Below are 23,239 nucleotides of genomic sequence, written 5' to 3'. Positions count from 1 at the left end.
CTGCTGTTCGCCCTGGCTGTGGAACCATTGGCCTTTGTGGCACAGATGGGTGACAGATACAGGGGAGTGAGGCTGAGGTGGGGGGGCAAATACTTACATAGCGCTATACGCTGACGACCTCCTGCTGTTACTGGAAAAACTCCGGGGTGGATCTGCAGAGGGCAAAAAATATGCTTGAGGAGTTTGGGGCTCTCTCAGGCCTAAGAGTAAATTGGCAAAAATCCCGGCTCTTCCCAATTGTAGCTGACCGACAGCTGCCTGAGGGGCTGGGGGACTTTAGGTGGGAACCCCAATGCTTCCGATACTTGGGAGTGCAATATTCCACTCGATCCAAGACTTACAGGAAGGAAACCTGGGGGGGGGCAATGAGGGCCTTAAAAGACAGCATAGGATTCTGGGGGAAACACCCGATTTCGCTAGCGGGAAGGATTTCTTTGCTAAAAATGGCGGCCCTTCCCCAATTACTATACTACTTTGTCACACTTCCTGTGTGGATTCCCAGGGCATGGTTCCGGGAACTGGACACCTGCCTGTTGGCTTTCATATGGGGGACTGGGTGACGTCGAGTGGCCTTGGCCACTAAAGCGGCCATCGGAATAGGGAGGGTTGGCCACCCCGGAATGTAAGGCATTCTATTTGGCAGGGCAGTTGCAGAGATTCTCTCAATGGATAGTGGGGAGGAAAACGCCAGGTAGTGGAGTGCCCCCTTTTACCCTTGGAGGGATGAATTACTCCGAACACTAATTAGGACCGCAAAGCCACAACACATACATACCAATGAGTATAGAGTGATACAGCAATGCTGGAGCAGATGCCTCCAGAGGACCCAGACGAAACACTGCTACTCACCGGAACTGCCACTGGGGACACTTAGGGCGCTGCCACACGGGGGACAATGGGGAGGATTAGACGACTGTGTACAGACAGGGGTGACAAAGGTAGGGGATTTGTACAGAGATGGGGAGCTGCTTCCATTTGAAGAATTCGGTACTGATTGGGACATCCCACAGGGCCAGTTCCTACTTCATAGAGCGGTCACAGGGGCGATGCGGCGATACTGGCAGATGGGCACCATCGAGCCACAAGCAGTGCCAAAGGTGTCCAGAAATGCATGATTTAGACTGCTAAGCTTTTACACATTACACCGAGCATACATCACCCCGGAACGAATAAACAGATACTTCACCGGGAAGACGCAGAATGTCCTAGATGCAAGGAAGTAGGAGCAAATTTCATCCATATGATGTGGAGCTGCCGGGGACTGGCGCACTATTGGCAAGATAAGACGGCCCGAATGACTGATCGAATAGTCCGATACACACCAACACACTGCTTACTTATCCTGTTCCCACACACAGCCAAGACCAAAGTCACTGCCAGGTTCCAGGACCTGGCCTTTATCCTAACCAAGCGGGAAATCACCAGTAGGTGGAAAGCTCCAACCGGACCTAGCATAGCTAGGTGGAAGTTGGAGCTAGAGAAGTGGGCGGGCTGTGAGGGCAGAGTTCTGATGAGAAACGCAAGACCGGGTTTAGGCAGAATAGAATGGGCCCAGGCATGGGAGGCACTGGTGGAAGAGATGAAACGCAGCGCTCAGGAATCTGTTAGTTCCACCCCAGCAGCAAACTCTAGACCGGGGAGCCCCCAGAGACAGGGTCCAGGTACCGCCCCAGGGCTGGAACCTGGGGATCCCACCCCTATGCTTGTCAATGTGGAAAGAGCACAATAGGAGGGGAAGTAAACATGAAGATTGGACAGCTAGCCTGCGAATAGTAAGGGAGAACGACTACTGACGGAAGCGACTCCTCTATATGGCCTGCAATACGGGAGAGGGAGGGGAGGAGTTGGGGGGGGGGGGGGGGGAATTCAAACATGACTGGCCAATCCGGAGACACAGGCAAGATAGATGGGTATATATTAAAGATGAATGTATTAGAGAAGACAAACATGCAAATGATAAGCCCGGTAATGTAATAGAATGTACGAGTATGAGCATACATGTTACAAAAGGTAATACATTATGTTTAAAAAAAATGCAAATAACAGAAAGCAGGCAAAAAATGTAACTGGATGAACCCTTAAGGGTTCACCCAGGAAGAGCTGTGACACTCACAAAGTGCTGCCATCCTCCGATTTGTATGACCCTACTTCTGCATTAACCCTTTATTAGAGACAGTTTAGCGCATGTCCAGTCCTCTCTTCTCCCCTTCTTTATAATTTTGTTAGTATGCCTCTTTTTCCTTTAGTACAAGTTCTCCTTCTCTGAAGACATCTGTTGGCAGTATAGCTCAACTGCAACTTTTCATCTCCATTGTATTCTTCTGTGAGGATATCTTTTGACTACACAGTGCAACATCAGCTTTCAAGCAATTGCATTCTACTTTGAGGGCATCTGTCAGCTGTATAGTAAAACTGCAGCTTTCCTGGTCCTAGCTTGGTTGTCTGTAGTAACCTCCTGGTCTTCAATGTAAAAGTAGGAGTATACATGTCTATCTTCGAGATTTGTGGAGAATTATGCCTCCTAGACTATGATGACAAAATCAAAAGAAAAACTCCTGCTGCAGTGCAAAACAAAAAATAATTTGTGTATACAATAAATGAATAAGATGGAGTTAAATGTGTGATTTACATATCATGTTTTATTTTTCTCTTCAGTTGCTCAGATTCTGCTTCAGAAGTGGCCATTGTTGAGGAATCTCCGGATAAATCAGCCAGTGGTAAGTGCAAACCTTACAATACATTGTAAAAATAGGTGTATAACCAAACAAAAGCACTGAAAGTATAGTGCAACAGTAACTGTGATGACTTCTTTTCTTTTTCTTTTTTAATTAATAATAATTCTCTAATCAGTAATCAAATATTTTCTGTCACAAGATCTAAAACCATGATTCAGCCTGACTTCTTACATGACGGATTGCTTTGTAATTCATTTCTTGGTAGGAGCCCATATTGCCCTACCTCTCCTGCTTGAATCACGGCCTTTACATTTATAAAATTATTTCTCAAGGTGATATATAGCCAGCAAGAGACCTAACCAAGCCTGAAATAGAGGGGAGTCCACATCTTTCCAGTGTGTAGCAATAAGAAGCCGGGTCACAGCTATTGAGAAAAACAAACTTGTTCTTGCGATGGTCACATTGTGCCTTCTCATCGCATCCTAACAACAATAGAGTTGGGGTTATATTAATTGTAGTGTCTTTTTATCCAGGTGCCCAAAGAGATCTGAGAGCTGAATTGGTTGCTGGCCCAGGCGAGGGTTCAATTTAAGTCCTTGTGCATGGTTCACAAGACCCTTTACGGGACAGGTCCTGCCTATTTCAACTTTCGTATTAGAAAGCACGTCCCACAACACAACCTGAGAGCATCGAATGCCTCTTTGTTAGTCATCCCTAGGGCGAAGACCGTAAAATGGGGTGGAAGAAGCTTCTTTCATCTGCCACCCAAACTTTGGAACACTCTGTCTCTTACGCGGAGAAGCCACACCAACAGACAACCGTTCAGAAAGGCTCTGAAAACCTGGCTGTTCGCGCCCAACTTTTAACTTCTGTTTACCTCTTCTGCTCAGGTTATGACCGCTCCAGCGCGAAGACGCCTCGGCATACACGCGCTATATAAAATCTTTATTTCATTTCATAAAAACAGTTATTAGATATTTGTAGTTTTTCAAGTTCTCATACAAAACCAACTCCACACTTAGAACAATTTTCACAATAAAGCAGTCCATGCAGCCTGTGGGAAAAATGAAATGAAATGCCGGCATTTGTAAAGCGCACAGCTACCTGCACCGGAGGTGTCCCGGCGCTGTCTGTATACTGCTTAGGAACCCTTCCTGGCTTTTTCCCTGTGAAATGTCCTCTCCTGGGCACCCCCAAGGTGAAGCCAGGCATCCCAGCGCTGTGGGAAGAAATGTGGTTATCGGTTTCAATGTAAGTACTTTAGTTTGGGAGTTAGTTTACTGGGGTTAGAACCAGGGTTCCCACAGGGTCAAGGATGCACTTTCAAAGCACCCTCAGCTGCACTAGGGCGGCTGGGTGCAGAGTGCTGAGGCCCAATGTTATATCCAATGGGGGATAGGGGACCTCTGGTTGGTGGCTGCTCACGAGCAGGCCACAAGGTTGTTGGAGCAAAGCTCCTAGTGTTTAGCTCAGGGCAAAGGGGGAGCCGAGTTAACACCCAAAACTACACCCGCAGTGGCGCAAGGGCGGCTGGGTGCAGGGTGCTGTTTTGGCACTGGGTGCCCTGTTGACAATGAGGATTCTCCAGTTGCAAAGACTACAGGCTCGGGGACGAAGATCTTCTGGAGGTGACCACCGGTTGGAGATGTAAGTTGGGATGCTGGGAGACCGTTGGTTGGGCCACCCAAGGCTGTGGGATGTCTGGTGCAGGGGTGTCTTTAGGCAATGGGTTTTTCTTACCAACTGCAGTCACGGTCGGAGGGATCCTCAAGAAAGGGGCTGCAGGATTTGCTTGGAGATTCGAGGCAGTTCCGAGATCACCAGATCTCAGATCAGGATCGCCGGGGAGACCTCCTCTTGATGTTGGGCTACCCGTGCCGTAGACGTCTGGTGCAGAGTGGTGCAGACTTGGCTGGGGCCTGAGTCTGTGGGTGAGCAAATCCGGTGCTCACTGGAGACAAAGTCGTTGGCTGGGAAGACAGGGCAGGTCCGGCTGGTTCCAGTGGCTGCTGGCTTCAGGACACACCAGGATTTCGCTGGAGCAGTTTGGAGGTGGGGACAGGCCAGTAGGGCTGGAGCCAAGTCAGTGGGCATCCTCATCTTCTTAGTTTCAGCACAGATTCTTCTGTCCTTCCTTCTTCTCTTCTTGTTGCTTTTGTTCTGAGCAGGCAAGGTTCAGAGTTGCCCCTAAAGACTAGATTTATGGACATTACAGGTATGTAAAGGTTGGCACCAATGGGTCCCTTACTTGGTGTGGGTGCACCCCCTATTATGCCACCTTCCAGTGGGAGGGGGGCATATGCCTCACTCTGGTTAGCTGGGTCCCCAGTGATCCCGACTTGGGTCCAGCATTGGATGACCACTCCTGAACTTCCACATGAGTCCTGCAGTCTCAACTTGAAGGGTCCCCCAGACCACGACCGGTGAGAGAAACCAGAGGCTTAAAGACACCCCTGCACCCACAGCGCCCAGGCTTAGTGTAGTGTAGTTCCTATATTCCCAATAGGCTCTGCGCATTGGAATAATATATCCTATAGTTGAGACGTAGGACTGAGGACGACTAGGTCTCTATCTAATATATTAAACTTAATAGTGAGTGCCAGCTAGCTCAAAGGTCACTAGAAACGTTCTCGAATTCACAAGAAGGGATTTGTTTCTGACAACCGCATGAACATGACAACTTTGTTTCTCAAGAATAAGAAATATATCTCTAGAGTCGCGGAAACAATAGATAAGAATTTCACTCAATCGTGCATGCTTCCTTTCTACAGAGTTGCAGAGAAATAGAGAGACGGGCGTTTTCCATAAAAAGGGTTTTATTGAACAGTCTTCTTTCTCATGCAAAAGAAATGAACTGCTACAATCCTAATGCAGGCTACAAAGTATAATGCGTACAGCAAGAACTATATTATAAAATAATACTGGAAGAGCATTGTATGGTTTTTAAGCCATATAAAAATACATACATTAATAACAATGACTAAAATACTCAACTGGTGTTTCTAAAATACGCCTACCCCAAGTCTAGTACGAGGGAAGAAGTAAGTATTGTGTAGCCTAGGTTTAGTTTTCTTTGCCAATAATCTATCCAAGATTTCTCTTAGGTTCAAATCTGCTCCATACCTTAGTTTAGAATCAAGGAGGTCTGGTATCTCTGTCTCGGAACTCGATTTCCCAACACCCCGCGAGGGGAGCTTGAAAACACTGGAGCTGGATTCTCAGCGAGAGAAAGGACAGCTTCTCGATCAGTGCGTCAGCTGGAGGGTCGGCTTCCTTCGGCACTTGCTGTAGCGAGCTGCGTCGGGCAAGTAGATAGTCGAACTGCTCCGAACCACTGTGTCTTGCTAGAGCAAGTGAAGGCATATTTATACCTTGAAGATGTCTAGTTTGACGTAAAGTCGGGCATGATAACGTCAGTAAAGAACTCCTAGGGAATAGTAGTTCTTTGTAAAGTACATGATTTCTTGGCAAATCAATATTCAAGCAAGGGGAAGGTCCCTTACTGCTCAAGCCGATTTTCCTAGAAATCGTTGACGTTTTGTACGGTTGGAAGTAGCCATGCCTGTATTTGGTCTGCATGGGTTATGTCTAAATAAGGGAATGATTTCTATGCCTATATTAGTGCAATGTGAATTGTACCTATATAAGGGCATAAATCGGGAAAATTCACTCAGAACCGAAAACACCACACAACATTAGGAGTGCCCAACCAACACTGTGCCGGCATCCCTTCACTGTCCAACTCACCTCTCCAGTTCGTGGATTCCTTCAGCCAGTCTTCTGGACTGAGCCTGCAACCTGTCTCCAACCGGGCTTTCCATTGCTTTCTTCAGGGCACCCAACTCCTCCTTTGCACCCTACCTGTCCCTGTGCCGCTGGTGATGCTGCTTTGGTGCTACTAGGTGGCCCCTGAAATTTTGACCTCAACCCCCAGGTCCTGTGCCCCTGAACCCCGGGTACTTGCCTGCAACCACGGCCTCTTCGAGTTGCCCCTTAGGTCCCATAGGCTAACATTGGGCCCAGTGACCTCTGCCCCCAACCGCCCCAGTGCAGCTGATGGTGCAGTACCTACCTTGGTCCAACCCTTGCCCAGTGTTGGTCAAACCTCCAGAGGACTGAACTTATAAGTTGAGTGCTTACCTGTCTTTCCTCTCATAGGATTCCATTGGTATGTAATGCACTGTTGATTCTGAGAATAATACAAAGTATCTTCTTTTACTTTGAAAAGTAATACATGTTCATGAAAAGTATTTTGAATGCCTATACAAACCTTTGCCAACTGTATATAGAAAGTATTAGATTTCTGAAAAGTCTACTTACCTGTAAGGTACCTTATCTGTTCAACTTAGTTCGTAGAATAAAAGTAACTCAATTCATTGAGTGTGTTCCTGCCTTAAATGAGTGTGTACAACAAATTCTTTCACACTACCCTCTGATAAGCCGAACTGCTTTGCCCAGCTACCACTAAATTGAGAGTAAGGTATTATCTACTTTATCCTCTGCTATACCTTTGCGGACTTGCTGGACTCTGCACACTATATCTCTTTTTGATATCGTATATACTGAGCCAGCTTCCTACACCAACAAAAATGGGTTCAGGCTTTGGCGTGCCTTGGGGAGGCAGGAAATTGTCCATATGGACAGGATTATGGTAGGGTTTAACAAATAGATGTGTTACTTGGTGTGTCATTAGCTAGATCCAACATTCAACCAACGGTGGCCCAAGTGGTCTGTGTTCTCGAACATGTAAATTGACAGTTTTTTTGAAATTGCATATTATGTATTCTGGCTAAGAAGCTGTGTGAGTAACATATGCCTGAAGAGCATCTCCAGGTGTGTTAGTGATATCCCAAATTAGGATTTACAACTGTATTGCAACAGATGTATTCAGATTTGCTGTGCACCTAGATCTCATTATAAAGGGCCTATGTGATGTAATCAGTCTATACCCTCCTCTTCGTGTTTCCCTATATTTTGTTGTATTCCTTTCACATGGGGGTGATCAACCTAAACCAAATAATTACTGAGCTAACAGGTAACTATGATGTATTATGTAGCATTTGCATTTGGTGATCAGGTCATGGGTGTTTAGCCAGTGTTTGTAGGCCTTTTGAGTAAACCTTATTTTCGTCAAGAATTCTATTTCCGGTGCTGGTTCTTTATCACATCCCTCAACTATTTGTTTAGTTTTGATGTTTCAGTTTTGTGCCTGTTGAGATTTGTTTTTCTTCTAATGCGGTGTCAGCAAATTAAAGGCTTTCAAGCGATCACTAGCTCCAACCATAAGAATAGAAAACTACACTTGCAAATAAAAATACCCATAATGAAGGAGAACTCATTATGATGCATGCTGTTCTGTTTCTTTCTTTTTTCCAGAAGTTAATGTAAGGAGAAGTCCAAGAATTAAAGAGCTTTCTATCAACAGGAGACATTCCAGTTCCTTTTACTCATTTAGCCAGCCAAAGTCACGAAATCTTGAGAGGGTAAATTCTGCTTCCCAGTTGAGGATTAACTCTGAGTCCCCAGGTACACCGATGGAACCGCATTTAATATATTAATATCCTTTATGAATTACAATTCTGTTGTAATTTTAATCTGTTTATACCCCGACGTTTGTTTTGATACCGTGTAAAATTACACTTCTGCTTCTTACTTATTGACTTCTTTGTAATATACATTTCTAATGTACACGTCTTGTGACTGATTACTCGCGTAATGAATGTCCCCAGATGGCAAACTGAATTCTGAAAGTTTTTTCCAGCCGTAATTATCAGTGCTGCAAAATGGTATTACCTTCCTCCTGTCGCTGCTTTTTATGCAGAGCTCCATTCATTCATCCTTGGGCCCCATCCCAGAAATGGCAAGTTTTTTTTGTTGTTTTTTTTTCACCTTACTGACGCCGGTCCACAGCTCTGTGAATTCTTCAATGATAACCAAACTTGATAAGCAGACTAGGTGAAATGTCACCTCCTAACATCTGAGAGCTCCCAAGCTGACATCCTGTCCTATACCAGCAACATCTAAACGGGTTTCCTGTGGCCTGACAATAATCCTTGATGTGGGAGTTATGTCTTCATGCATCCAAAGGCCATCAGAGAGCTGTAAGTTTTTTTTTTTTTACTTGCCCTGTAATGAGATACCCACATGGTCAACCTTTTCTTCCTTTGGTAAATCTCCTGACGGTGAAAAATCTTCCAAGTGCTCCTCCCACAAATACACCATATCATAGAAGAATCCAGTTCTATTCATAGTTGTTGAAGAAACTGTCCTACACCCAGGCCCATGTGCAGACTAAACCACACTGTTCCAGGTTACTTTCTCTGAGCCAGAGCTGTTTTAAAAAAAAGCTCAGACTGGAATTGTTGGCTCCATCATCCACTTTGCCTCAAATTGAGAACCTTTGTGGACCATGTTGGAACTGTATAGGGTTGCTTCTCTTGCATGGACCAGACCCTTCTAGCCTGGTGATTCTTGCAGTTCCAACCCTCAGTGCTGCTTGACTCATGACCTCCATAGGGTCCAGCCTCCATCTAAATTACTGGTGTGATTTACTTTGTTGCAGCTTCTGATGTGATACCAGACACTGCTCTCCGGCTGTATTTGATGCAGTGTTAGCCTTTAATCAGAGGAATTCATTCATTTGCTTAAGGAGACAGTAAAGGCTTTCTTTTAGGGACTGCCTCTTACTGACCCTCCTCCCAGAGCCTAGAGATTTGTACATACGAAAAATCTTCAGCTCAGATACAGATGTCCTTCGAATGACCATCTAGGATTTTAGGTTCATGGAAGAAAGATGACTTGGAGGCTGATATCCTCTTCCCTCCTTATCATACAGCTGCTAGGCTTTTCTGAGGCCTTCAGATTGCTATTAGTCTCGATACCTACCAGGTGATATTTCCTATCCTTTGGGTTTTCCTCTGCGTAAGTTTGTTCATTTACGTCTATTGTGTGTAAAGCACTGGAGGCTCTTAATTAGCCCCTACCATTCCCCTATCCCAAATCCAACCTTCTCAGTTAAATCTTGCTGCCATCTTCAGCGGCACTATAATCTTTTGTACTTATCAATGAGACTGTGTTAGAACCAATGTTAATTGCTTAGGAAAAATCCTTTTCGATTTTGGCAGTATTGCTGGGCTGTGTGTTTAAACAACTTGAGTCCATGGGAATCTAAGTTTTTGCTTCATGTAATCTGCCCCTATGCACTGCCAGGGGCACATTTCTCCTTAGGCATTATGTCCCTGTGAGGAATAACAAAGCCGACTGCAATTAGCCTCCCCAGATCATGACTTGCTCATTTTCCAAGTTAGTGCAAGTTGACTTTGATGCTTCAAAACAGATTTTGAATGGGGACTAGTCTCAGCTCACACAATATTGCACTCTATGACAATGGCAGTAACGAGTGCAGGCTTGCCTGGATGCGCTCTACCTTTTTTTGGAGACATCCAGGCGGTTTGTTTATTTGATGGTGAGACTGTTTGGCAAGAAAGCACACTACTCCTTTGAGTGCCTTAACAACAACAATGGTAAGGCATGCTCACTTGAACTAGCTTCCACAGTCACAGGGTCCAGTCTTCCCACAACGGCATCCCTCCTAGCACAACTTCAGCTCCTTTTCTTGTGTGAAGTAGTTCTAAAGGACCTGGTAGCAGCTGTAGTTACCCCATTTGTTCCCCTTGTTCTGCTGCCCTAAAGCCCATTTGTTTTGATCTCCCTCCACCAACAGCTTAATTTTCAAGGTGAGGGTCTACATTTTCCAAACTATTGAGTCAAAGTGGGTTCTCCAGGTGTCTACAAAGGTTACGACCTTCCATTTTCATGAACTCCTTGATCCTCCATCCGCCAGGAAGTGTACTCCAGTCCATACCTTGAACTTAAAGACAGATATCCTGGCATTGCTGCTAAAAGTGACCATAGAAATGGTGTCCGAGGAGGAGAGGAGCACAGGATTTTAAGCTCTCTACTGTTTGGTCCCCAAGAAGGACAAGGTGCCCCAGACCCTTTCTTGGCTTGAGGATCTTGCACTTCATTGTCAGGCATAGACAATGCAGTCCTCAAGTAATGTTCTCTTGGCACTGAATTTGCAGGACACTCCAGGACTCTCTTTTTTACCTCCTAAAGCTCACATTTCACAGTGAGGTTCCAGACTACCAATTAGCAATGCTACATTGATGTTTGGATCTCTCTACAAATCTTCACTTCAGGAGTTTGTGTATTTCCAAGCCGGACTGAATGAGTGGGTAAGCAGTTGAGGAACTGGAGTGTATTATATGGTGTAGTTGTGTGACCTTACCGTGTAATACACCTCCAACCCGTCAAGCTTAGTTTGTCATGCCTTAGCTCAGCCCTTGGTAGCTGTGACTTCAAACAGACTGGCTTCAAGAAGGTACAAGTGTAAAACATTTAAACAGCACCAAAATGATTGAAGATGAAAAAAACAAGACTCTTAAGAAATCTGACACCAATTTATAAAAATAGATTATATTTCAATGGATTTATGGATATGAAAAACATGCATGTCAGGGTTCCAGAGTTATAGATTTTCAAAGAAACACTAAATCGAGGTTTTTAATTCAGCCACATACAAGCATTGACGAACTCCACTTTTTAAGCAGAAAATGACATCAAAGTTGTATGCAGTCACTTTGGTTTACTTTGGGTGACCAACTCTGGTAAGGAGCCAGTCAGACTGACCAACAGGGTCAGAATAAACCGCTATCTTCCCAAGAAAAACAGTCTCCATTCCAGTCCCAGCATTTTATGGCCACTTGCCATTGACTTCTATGAAGTGCTCCAGATAAAAGGGATACTGAAGGTGTTCATGGATGCTCAAGATGCTGTGCGGTCAACGGAGGACTTCCTGGGGCTACTGCTTAGTCCATGGTCCAGGTGGAGTCACTTTGGCCTCAGGGGTCAAAGTCCTCTTTGGTCCAGCCGAAGCCCAGTCCCACTGAACTACTGGTCACCAGGCACAACATAACCAATGGCTCCCTCCTTTTAGCGATAAATTTCAATTTGGGCAACCAAACTGCACTCCGACGACGCTTCTGGGTCTGGCAGACTCGGATGCAACTTTTGAGCATCGTATCTCTGTCTCACAAGCGAGGAGTGACAATACGGTGATATGGGCTACTAACACACCCAGGCAGGATTCTTTACGTTTTGTGACCCTGTGCTGCGAACAGGAAGTCAGCCAACTACCTCTTGAATCCTCTGCATCTGGTTGGGGCCTGTGGACGACGACTCCTAGAGCAGCACATATTAGGTACGGTCCTTTTCTGTGCTAGACCGAGGAGCAGCAGATGCAGTCCCACTCCGATGCAGCCTCTATTTGTCCAGTCAGCAGAGCAATCCTTCTTTGGTCCTCTTTTCCAGTTCAAGGATTTCTGAGTTCTGGGGGCTAAGAACACCTCTTGTATACCAAGAAAGCGGTGTAAATACTGCCCTCACCCACTCAAGTTGCATGCTTCATCATGGGTCTACTGCAACTCCTTGGCGCAGATCAACATCTGGGGAGGAGAACAAAGAAAAAGAGAATATAGAAATGAAAGAAATCATAGAATAAGGATCATGAGGCAAAAGTGCATGACTATACTATACTATATCACAATATAGGGTCTAAGGAAATTGGGCTGATTGCGAGTTTTTAATGAAATTATTTGCCAAAACTACTTAATGTTGAACATGCAATAGTTGTTCCAAAAAATCTACACAGTACCTTCTATGACTAAGGAGAATATCAGGCAGTTTGCAAATCTGTAAAAGGTTTGAAATTGTGAGAACGGCATAGTGTTAAATGTGAAGCAGTTGCTCCGAAAACACAGTGTGCCGTCTCAGACCAGTGATAAGATCAGGCAATCGGCCAACTTTCCATGGTTTCAAGCTCCGCTTTTTCTGATCCTCTCATAACCTGGTTGCCGGTAAAAAATGGAAGGTAATTCAGACAAAGCTACTGCACAATAGTCCAACACAATGACTTGAGTGGTCTTCTAACTTATAATTATTGCATTTATGTTTGTGGTTTTTTTTTTTGCTTGTTTGTGGAATTTTATCATTTACTTTGCTTATACAGGAGTTGGAACACATAAGGGAAGAGGTTGTTCCTTAGAATGTGCTTCCCTAATATATAAGTCCCACTAGTCTTTTATTATTATTAACTGGAAAAGTGATACTTTGGGGACGTTCATTAACATACAGGAGATGATTAAGGCAGTATCTACACTAAGCTATAATGAGATTATTCTTTATTTCAGAGTGTGCCTACAGGACGGGGTCCCCACTCTGTCCCAAATTTCAGATTATCATTGATGGACCTCAGGTAAATAGGTTACCATTGAGAGTCATTGGGCACGTGTGACTAAATTAGAACCCCTGTAAGATGCCCTATTATCTTTCGTTAACTGGGGATATAGTTTTAACCTCCTATAGGAAAGGCGATCACACAAATTATGTAATTAGCACCTTCGTCTGATGGAACGATTGCTTAGCCCGAGGTGGGGGGAGATAATGAGCTAACACTATCATACTCAGCCCTGGTGTCTACTAATATCTTTTATAGGTACACAGACGGTGTGTGCCTAAGAAAAGGGCAGGTATAGCCACTTATAAGTCCCCTACCAGATAGTGACAAGACTAGGAGGGTACGTAAATAGAACTTTCTTTAGGGATCCGTATCCTGATGAATGCCATCAACCCTACCGGACGGCAACCTACGTCAAAATGCATGTTTACGGCAGGCACATGTTGATAAAGCAGACCGGGTAATGGTGTCAGTACTATCCATATACCATTATTTGAATCCTTTTTAATCCTGACTAGTGGGATCCATAATAAAGGTATCTGATACCCACGTACACATTTTTCTCTGTGTGAGAGACCCCTAATCTATGATTTCTTTCTTTTCTATATTCTCTTTTTCTTAGCGCTCTTCCCCGGACGTTGGTCTGCGCCAAGGAGTTGCAGCAGCATTGTGATGAAGCATGCCATTCATTGAGTGGATGAGGGCAGTATTTACACCTCTTTGAGACTCCCAAATTGACTAATCATTTCATTGAGAGGATAATATAAAAATGTTAGTCATTACCCTTATTCACATGTCCTTCTCATAAAGTGAATATTATAAATTGGTGGAAGAGCGAGGAAAGGCTCAATCTCTCCTTACTTATTTTTTGTGGATTTAGGATTTGATAGGCCTGCTATGGGGGTGACTTGTACAAAATGTTAAGGGAGGTTTCGACTTTGCCAGTATTTGAAATGCCAAAGCCGAGTTAGCGGTTTTAAACTGCTTGAACAGTCTGCTGTGGCAGGCTGGGACACACGTTTTACTTTGTCCCACTCGAGGTGGCATAACAAGTGCTGCGACCCTTTAACGTACATGTTTTGGGTGTAGGAAGCTGGCTTTTTATGTAATGTTCCAAAACGAGGTACACTATGTAGAAAGTCCAGATGACCCTTATTGGTTTACAGGGCTTAAACTAGTAATCCCAAATGCTCTCTTTGTGGTAGTCCGGACGCGCAGTGTAGGCTTATTAAAGTGTTAAGCATTTGTTGAACACACGTAGTCAATGAACGAGATACACACTCAAGAAGAAACTAGAAACCAATTTAGAAAATGTCTTTTTATATACATTTTGGCACCGAGATTATCGGAATCAGGTAAGTACTTTGACACTAAAAACAGTAGAAAATGACAGCTGTCAGATTTGAGGCATGAGCCTCGCACGGGCTAATGTAATCCCATGGGAGAAAAATGCAATGCATAGGTATACTTACATATGACTTACAGGACTGTTCTTTTGGACTTAAGGTAAGTAGGAGCCAATGTCCAAGAAAGCCCCAAGAGTTAAAGTGTACCTGCCCTAGGGTGTCCGGCCTCAGAGGTGCTTTCTGCGGTGGTAGCCTAGAACGCTACATGCTAAAGTCAATGGGGAAAAGTACATGTAAGGAAAGACTGCAAGGGGTGCCTGGGGAGCCAGTCTGGCAGAACCCAAGATAGTGACTCAGCTCTTCGGGGTCTCAGGACCACAGAGACACTGCCGGTTTACGTGAGCCCATGCAGGGGAGCTCAGGTGCAGAGGTGGTTTGTCCAGCGGGTTGGTGAGTTAGAGACTCATCGTTCCTGGTGTGCCTGTAGAAGAGAGTAAAGAAACACAGCAAGGCTACTCTCAGTGTGGAGCTGGCCTTTCAGAGTCCTTTGGCATGCAGATATGTTTTGCAGCGTGAATCTTTCTTGATTCACTATGCTGTGCATTATTCCGCGGTCTAGTGGTTGGGTCCGGAATCGTAATCTTTTCTTTGGTTTTTTTTTTTTTTTTTTTTTTTTTTCGTAGCCCAGGTGGCCGTCGACGTCCCACCTTCTGGTGTCCTTCCTGTGACGTCGGCATGCTTCCTGCGGAAGCTCCCACCCTAGGGCACCATCTTCAGATTCTTTTTTCCGCCGTTGGGTCTGGATCGTTCCCGAGAAGCCTCCAGAGATTTTGAGAAAAGAGAAGCCAAGAACCAAGTTTTTTTGTAAGAAAAGACTTAAGAAGACAAAGTGAGACTACAGCATCGAAGGGGACGACGAAGGGAGATGATCTTCGAGGAACTTCGACGTCCAGAAGAGAATGCGCAATCAGGGGGCCCCCTGAACACCATTCAAATTCTGCCGGAACTGCCACCACAAGTACGCGCAGAAAGACCAACACCCAGTTTGCAACCTCTGCCTGCTGGTCGACCACGAAAGCAGGGACTGCAACGCATGCTCCACCTTCACGCCGAAGACCCTTCGAGTGAGAGAGAGGCCAAGAAGAGCTAACTACGCAATGCAGGGCAAGGGCCAACCACCGTCCCTTCGAGACCTGGGACTATCGACCGACGAGGAGGATTACGTCGCCGAAGAAGACGACGGCTACACGGTCGTAGAGACTGATAATACGAAGACTCCAGAAAAGGTAGGAGACTCGACGGCCCAAAAAGGTCCGAAAGACTCAAGACAGTCTGCCCAAGACTCACGAAAAAACGAGCGCAAGACCCCGAAAGCACCGACGCCGAAAGCTTCGGCGTCCGCAGCAACACTCGGGGCCAGCGGATCCTCACAGAAGGATTCCCAGGCGCCGAAGGGCGGCGACCAACCAAGGTCATCGATAAGCGTCCACGAAAAGGAACGCTCCACGCCGAAGACCTCTTCGAAGTCGACGAAGGACGCAAGACCAGTCTCGGCGCCGAAACCAGTCTCGGCGCCATCAAGCCAGACAAAGAGACCGGCACAACCAATCGACGCCAAACAGGCGGCCGAGATGGAAAGAAAGAAGCGAAGACTCGAGGCAGAGATGGAGAACATCCTGCAGCGAAAGAAAGATTCCGACGAAAGGATGAAAGCGTATACAATTCCGTCGAAGCCAAAGCCACCGGTGGTCGAGGAAGAAGAGGAGTTCGAGGTCGAAGGACCGTCAGAAAGCCAGGAAGATCTGGAATATCAAGAAAAGAACCCCTACTACGAGGAGGAGGAAGATTACGACCAGAAGACCTTTCAGGGCTGGTCATACTCGGACACACAAAACCTAGAGTGGCAGGACCTCGAAGCCGAGAGTCCAGAAGAGGGAGTGGAATGGAATGGAATGGAAAAGGGACTTGCTAAAGCGCACTGTGGCCAAGCGGCTTCCTGGCGCTGAGAACTAGTGCCTGACTCTACAGAGCATCCGAAAGGGCTAACAAGGGAAGTCCTGGGCAAAAAGAAACGTTTTCAGGGCTTTACGAAAAGAGAGGTAGGTGGGAATAGAACGAATAGAGAGAGGAAGACTATTCCAGAACTGGGGGGCAAGAACCGAGAAACGGGTGCCTCCTGTTCTGGATTTACGGAAGCGGGGGACTTGGAGAAGAGAGAGAGATGAAGAACGGAGAGTGCGAGCAGGAGTGTAGGGAGTGATCAAGGAAGCAATAAAAAGGGGGGCGGAGTGGGTATAAGCTCGGAAAGCTAAGCAGGCCAATTTAAAAAAAGATCTAAAGTGCACAGGGAGCCAATGAAGGGACTTGAGTACAGGCGTGATGTGAGAGGATTTGGGAAGGTGGAAAATAAGGCCGGCTGCCTGATTTTGAATGGCCTGTAACCGTCGAATTTCGAAGGCAGGTATGCCCACGTAGAGGCCATTCCCATAGTCAAGGCGGGAGGTGATAAGGGCCATGACTATGGATTTAAGGGCGTCCATGGAGAAATACCGGGATACTTTCCGGATAAGATGGAGGGATAGGAAACAGGAAGATACGACGGAACTAACTTGGGCATGCATGGTAAGGTCATTACTGACCTTGATGCCCAAGGTACGAACAGAGGAAACCGGTAAGGGGGGGGGAGCCAAAGGAAAGGGGCCAGTGAGTCGGGGACCAAGGATTGGAGGGGCCACCCGTGAGGACAAGCTCCGTCTTATCCGGGTTGAGCTTGAGATGGTTAGTGCTCATCCATTCCGAGATAAAGACTAAAGTGGAGCTAAGAAAAAGAGGGGAATCCGAAGAGGTGGAGAGATCAAAAACGAGCTGGAGGTCGTCCGCGTAGTTGTACACGGAGACCCCCTGCTCGCGGAGAGAAAGAATAAGAGGATAGATGTAGAGATTGAAAAGAAGGGGGGAAAGGGAAGAGCCTTGGGGCACCCCGCACACTACTGGGCGGGGGGGAGCGGAGAAGCCTGAAAGATGGACGGCTTGTGACCTGCCTTGAAGGAAGGACGCTAGCCAGGAGAGTGGACACATATCCGGCGAGCCCCTCGCCGCCCGACGACATTGGACTTTGCAATGAAGTCATCAAGAACACAGCAGCAGCGTTCAAAGTAAAACTCGAGGAGGAACAGCCGAAGGCGGATTTCCTTGTGGAAACACTATTCCCAATACAAACTAGGAGCCAGTACCTACCAATGCTCGAAAGCATTAAAGGACAAGGGAGAGAGGCCTTCAAAGAGCCTGCGACTTGTAAACCCGTCGCACCCAACACTGAGAAGAAGTACAAGCACTCCCCCCAAGGACCCACCCTACATCCAGGGAACGGTCACTGCAGACTCCATCATTGTGGCAACAGCAAGGAAAAGAGCCAATGTCCCGACAACGTCAGGACCACCTCCAGACAAGGAGAGCAGAAGGATGGACCTGACTGGGAGAAAGATCGAGAGGAATGCCGCAACGCACTGGTGCATGGCCAATTTCAACGCTCTGCTGAACAGACACCAACACCAGATCCTGGATGACCTGGGCCAGTTAGTCAAACACCTCCCACAAGAATACCAGCAAAGAGCTACGCACCTGGTAGAGGAGGGGAAGAACGTGGCAAATTCTTTCCTAAAAACAGCACTGGACGGTGCAGACACAGCCAGCAGACTTATGATGCTGGGCATCACGGAAAGGAGACAAGCCTGGCTCAGAATATCAGGTTTAAACCGGAGGTACAGCACAATATCCTGAGCACCCCGTTCAATGGCGAAACACTGTTCGGAGCACCAGTGGACGAAAAGCTCACCCAGCTGAAAAAGGACGCCGACACCGCAAGATCCATGGGGGCCTTGCAATTCAGAGGAACAAAGAGAGGAACCCCGTCACGGAGACCAAACAGGAGAGGGGGAAACCAGCCGGGAACGTCGCACCAGACTTTCCACCAGTCACACCAGGGCGACACTCAGACGCAACAGGGCCAGCAAAAACAACACTGGCAATACCAACAGAGGGGCCAGTCCTTTTGCGGGAAGGGGAATGGCCGGGGAAACAACAGAAGAGGTGGACAACAACCCACCTCCAAGTGACTCTGCCACACTACTAGTGCACACCCTTTCAAAAACTCCAGGGGTGGAGCACGGATACAACAAAGAGGAGTGGCTCAGACTAAACATGCAAGAGCACGTAACACCGGTGGGAGGAAGACTGAACCTTTTCTTCCAGGAGTGGAAGAAAATAACTACAGACAGAAAAAACACCACCAAACAGAAAACCAAAAAGAAGAGCATTAGCAAAGAAGGAACTAGAGCTACTTCAAAGGGAAGCACATGAACTCCTGCTGAAGGAGGCTATCGAGCCTGTACCTCCCATAGAGAGGAACAAGGGGGTGTACTCCACGTACTTCCTGGTACCAAATGTAGACGAAACAATGAGACCCATCCTGGACCTAAGGTTCCTCAACAAATACATAAAAAAAACAAAAATTCAAAATGACGTCCCTGCAAGAGGTTCTTCCACAGATACAAGGCGGGGACTTCATGGTCACCATAGACCTCAAAGATGCCTACCTGCACATCCCAATGAACAGGCGGCACAAACATGGGGGTCCTGGTGTCTCCAAACTGGAGATGGATCTGACCTCCTGGAGCACAAATATCTTTTGCTGGGGTGCTGCTCCCTCATTGGGCCCAGGGTTCAACATAACTGTGTACTGGGCAGCTGCAGTCAGTGTCTGCTGGTGCAGGAGAGTGGCTCTTCCACTCAAAGGAGATGTTGCTGGTTTGGGGACGTGCCTGGCAGACCTCCAAGGGTTTGGGGAGGTTGTTCCACTTCTGAACAAGTTGGTGTCTGTGATTGCTGGGCAAGCAGCATTCAGGCAAGGTTTTGCGCCAAAGTTAATTCTAGTCCACTGTTATCACGTTTTTGGCTCTTCTTTGTCTTTCAGACAGATTAATCTGATTTCCTGGTGTCAGTAGGCAATCTAAATACTACATTTGGCAATGGTAAGGGGAGTCAATGGTTGCAGCCAATGGGCTATATACCCCTGTGGTCAGTACACCCCACTATATGACCAATTCCTGTTGGAGTGGTCATAACTCTGTCCCAGAGTTCCTAATTCCACCAAAAACAAGATGATCAAACCCTACTATCGTGGAGCAAGTCAGGTAGCCCGTCTTTTATAGAAGTGACTAGGCTGGTGGTGCAACTCCCCTGTTTGCATAGCTAATCCCTGCCTGTCCTGGTGCCAAATGGGCCATAGGTGAAGGGTGGCATCTCCCAAGTCTTAGGGAAGCCACGGACGCATATCAAAGGCTGCAGAAACTTTGAAGCCCCTAGCCTAGATATGCTAAATCGCTAGCCATCCTGCTGGAGGTGGTGTGAACACATTTCTCCAGAGCAGGCATTGTAACTGGCCTCAGAGCGCGGGCTCTCATCTGGAGGGAATCTGAAACTTGTCTGTGGTGGCAGGGTGGATGGTACCAGTCAGCCAGCACACTAGATACTGGTAGTTGTTTCAGGGGGGACCTCTAAGGTGCCCTCTGGGTGCATATCAAAATACATCTAGTACTGGCAACAGCATAGATTTATTAAGACAAGGTGTTTAGATTCCAAACATTATAAGTTTCAGTAAAACTCGTAATGTCCAGTGCCCAGTACATATACTTAAGGTGGCTTCCCATTTCACTTGCACCATCTAGTAATTGAACCAGACGACACAGGGGCATAGCTGCTCAGGCAGATATGCCTTCACATGTAATATAATGCACCCTTCCTTAGGGCTACATGGCCTGCTGTAGGGGTGACTTGCATATATAACATGCTGTTACTTCTGGCATGGCACACACTGACTGTGCCATGTCCTGTTTTTACTCATGGTTTACACTCTGACATGCAGCCTGCATGCAATTTGCATGGGGGTTCCTTAGGGTGGCATAATACTTGCTGCAGCCCTTAGGGACCCTCTTTAGTACCCTTGCTCTAGATACCACGGGTACCACTTAACAGGGACTTACAGGGGTGCTAAAGTTTGTACCAATTGTTCCACAATGAGTCCATTTCCTCTTGTTTTAGGGAAAGAGCACTGGCACTGGAACCTGGTTAGCAAACGTCAGTGTACTGGCAGAGTTGAAAGTTCTTCTGGGGACAAAAATAGGGGAGAGAGGGGGGTACAACTAAAACAAAATTCCAGGTTCAAGGCATATGAGCTGCAGATCACACACTATGTATAGATCGCCCATCTTGTGTTGGGCCCGGATGTTTGCACATTGTTATTGTCTTGGAAAGAAGTCTTTGGAAGTCACGAGATAGGTGACTCCTCCTGTGGACAATAGTGCGCATGGGCATCGACTCAATCTTCAGATTGGCTTTTCTGCCATTGGGCTCGGATGTGTTTGTCGCGCTCCAGTTCGGTGTTGTTACCGATCAACCTTTTGACGCGCAATCCTTCACCCATTCTTCGGTAACGTTTTCGATCGCGTTTTCCATTCGACACGCATCTCTACAAACTTAAAATCTTCAATTCCAGTCGTCGACGTAGGCCTTCAGGCCTATCTGCGCCATCAGGCCCTTTTGCTCATGGAAAGGACTCCTTTCAAAAAGTGTCCTCAATGTGGATCCAAGTTTCCACACGCAGATCTTCACGAGGTGTGTAACCTCTGCTGTTCGCCTGAGCACGAGGCCAAAGACTGTCCAGCTTGTGCCTCTTTCCACTCCAAGAAAACAATATGGGATCGTTGGGCTCGAAGAACTATGGCTCGATCATCGACATCGATACCGCACGATCTCTTCCAAGAAGGCATCAATGTAATGGTGCACACCGGGACAAAACTTCCCACGCCCTGCCTTAGGGCCTGGCAAAGAAGTCAACACAGGCGACTCCCGATCGAGCCAGCCTACCGTCAGTACCGAGACCCCATCCCCGGCACGGAAAGCAAAAGACAAACCCAAATAGAAACCACTGTCTTCGTCCATACCGAAGTCTGGTTCCAAATCGGCACTGACACTGAACCTTCGGATCAGAAAAAATATTCGGAACCAAACAAACAACCGGTTCCGAAGACCCCAACTAAACCTTCGGATCGCAGGAAAACTCCTGATTCGAAACCTAAGGAGCATAAAACAACACCAAAACTTGTGCCACACAAACAGTCGGACCAGAAAAAATCGGCAACAAAGCAAAATATGCCAGAGGAGGAGCTTATTTGACCTGATCCAACCCAACAAACTCTCGAAATAGACCCAAAGACAGGTCACCTTATAGTTAACCCTTCCAACAAAAGAAAAATGGACCAACCTGCTCCAGCTCCACTCCCTTTAAAGAAAAGAGACATTGCCACTTCTCCTTTAAAACATCCTTCTCCACCTCCTCCTCACCACATCTCTCCTATCCCATCTCAAGTACCCTCACAATCTCCTCCACCTCAGGATGATGAAGAAGACTTTGGGGAGGGAGGGGATGACGAATCTTTAGGGGAACCTATTCATCCTAATATCCCAAGTGACCCATGGGACAATTATGGCACACCAGATGTTCCTAACGCACCACAAGATGATATCTACCCATCTAGACCATCCCCTCCAGAGAACACTATAGGATTCACTCAGCCGTACACAGAGCTGCAGAATACCACTGTGTGAATTTGCACACAGACCCTTTAGGAGATTTCCTCATGGTCACTTTTGCACCATCTCAAAGGTCAATTTCCATTCTCCCAATGTTAAAAGGGGTAATCAAACACGCTCCTGAAATCTTTAAAGATCCTGTAAGGGCTAGAGTCATTAACCCCGGCGTGGAAAAGAAATAAAAGTCTGCCTCAACTGACCCTGTTTACATTAAAGGGCAGCTCCCCTTAAATTCCTTGGTAGTCTACAATGCCAGGAAAAGGGCTAACTCTCAGACCTCACGCAATGCTCCACCTCCTGATAAGGAGTCAAAACTGTTGGACGCCTCTGGTAAAAGAACAGCGTCCCAAGCAGCCAACATATGGAGAATTGCCAACATACAGGCTTTGCTAGCTAGGTATGATATGGCACACTATGACGAACTAGAGACCCTACTACAACACCTTCCAGATCAATATAAAACAAGGGCCAATGATCTCATCCAGGAAGGGGAAACTTACAACTAATACATCTATTTGATGTGCTCTGGATGCTGCATACACAGCCTCCCGAGCTATCAATACCAGTATTCTTTTCCACAGACATGCGTGGCTACGTATTTTAGGGTTGAAACCTGAAGTTCAAACTACCATATTAAACCAACCCTTTGACCAGGAACATTTATTTGGGCCTAGTGTAGATTCATCTTTAGAAAAGATGAAAAAAGATACTGATACTGCCAAATCAATTAGAGCTTTGCAGTCGCAAACTCCCCAGAAGTTCTTTTCGTTGCTCCTCTTATAGGGGCACCTCTAGAGGTTTCACAACTGACAACTCCTCCACCTCCTATAAAAATCCCACCCAGACCTCCTCTACCAGAGGTAATTACAGAGGCGGCTACAGGGACAATAACAACAAAGGTAGAGGCAAAACTGTCAATACTCGCACTGCCTCCACCTCCAAACAATGACTTCCCTCCACTCCCCCCGGACCATTGTACTCTGGTCGGGGGAAGATTGCTACAGTTCCTACCTGTCTGGAACACCATTACCTCGGACAGGTGGGTGAGACAAATCATACAATCCGGTTATTGCCTGGAGCTCACTTCAACTCCCCCAAACATACCACCCAAACAGCGTCCATTGTCAACCGAGCATTTAACACATCTAAAACAAGAGGTGCTTTCCCTCCTACAAAAACATGCAATAGAACCAGTTCCTCTGCATCATCAAAACACAGGGCTTTACTCCCTGTATTTTCTCATTCCAAAGAAGGATGGAACCCGGAGACCC

General features: G+C 46.5%; 1 protein-coding gene across 1 annotated transcript in view; it reads left to right on the top strand.

Moving 5' to 3' along the window:
* The window catches only part of TICRR (TOPBP1 interacting checkpoint and replication regulator), a 581,214-nt gene that overhangs the window by 378,360 nt on the left and 179,615 nt on the right, over positions 1 to 23,239 (top strand). Inside the window, exons 14-15 of the mRNA XM_078683197.1 lie at positions 2,656 to 2,717; positions 8,052 to 8,201. Of these exons, the coding sequence (XP_078539323.1) occupies positions 2,656 to 2,717; positions 8,052 to 8,201 (212 nt within the window). The remainder of the gene's footprint in view (positions 1 to 2,655; positions 2,718 to 8,051; positions 8,202 to 23,239) is intronic.

Source organism: Lissotriton helveticus, chromosome 3_1 (assembly GCF_964261635.1).
Source record: "Lissotriton helveticus chromosome 3_1, aLisHel1.1, whole genome shotgun sequence".
NCBI lineage: Eukaryota > Metazoa > Chordata > Amphibia > Caudata > Salamandridae > Lissotriton > Lissotriton helveticus.
The sequence above is the reverse complement of the archived record's forward strand: the minus strand, read 5'-3'. Positions and strand labels throughout refer to the sequence as shown.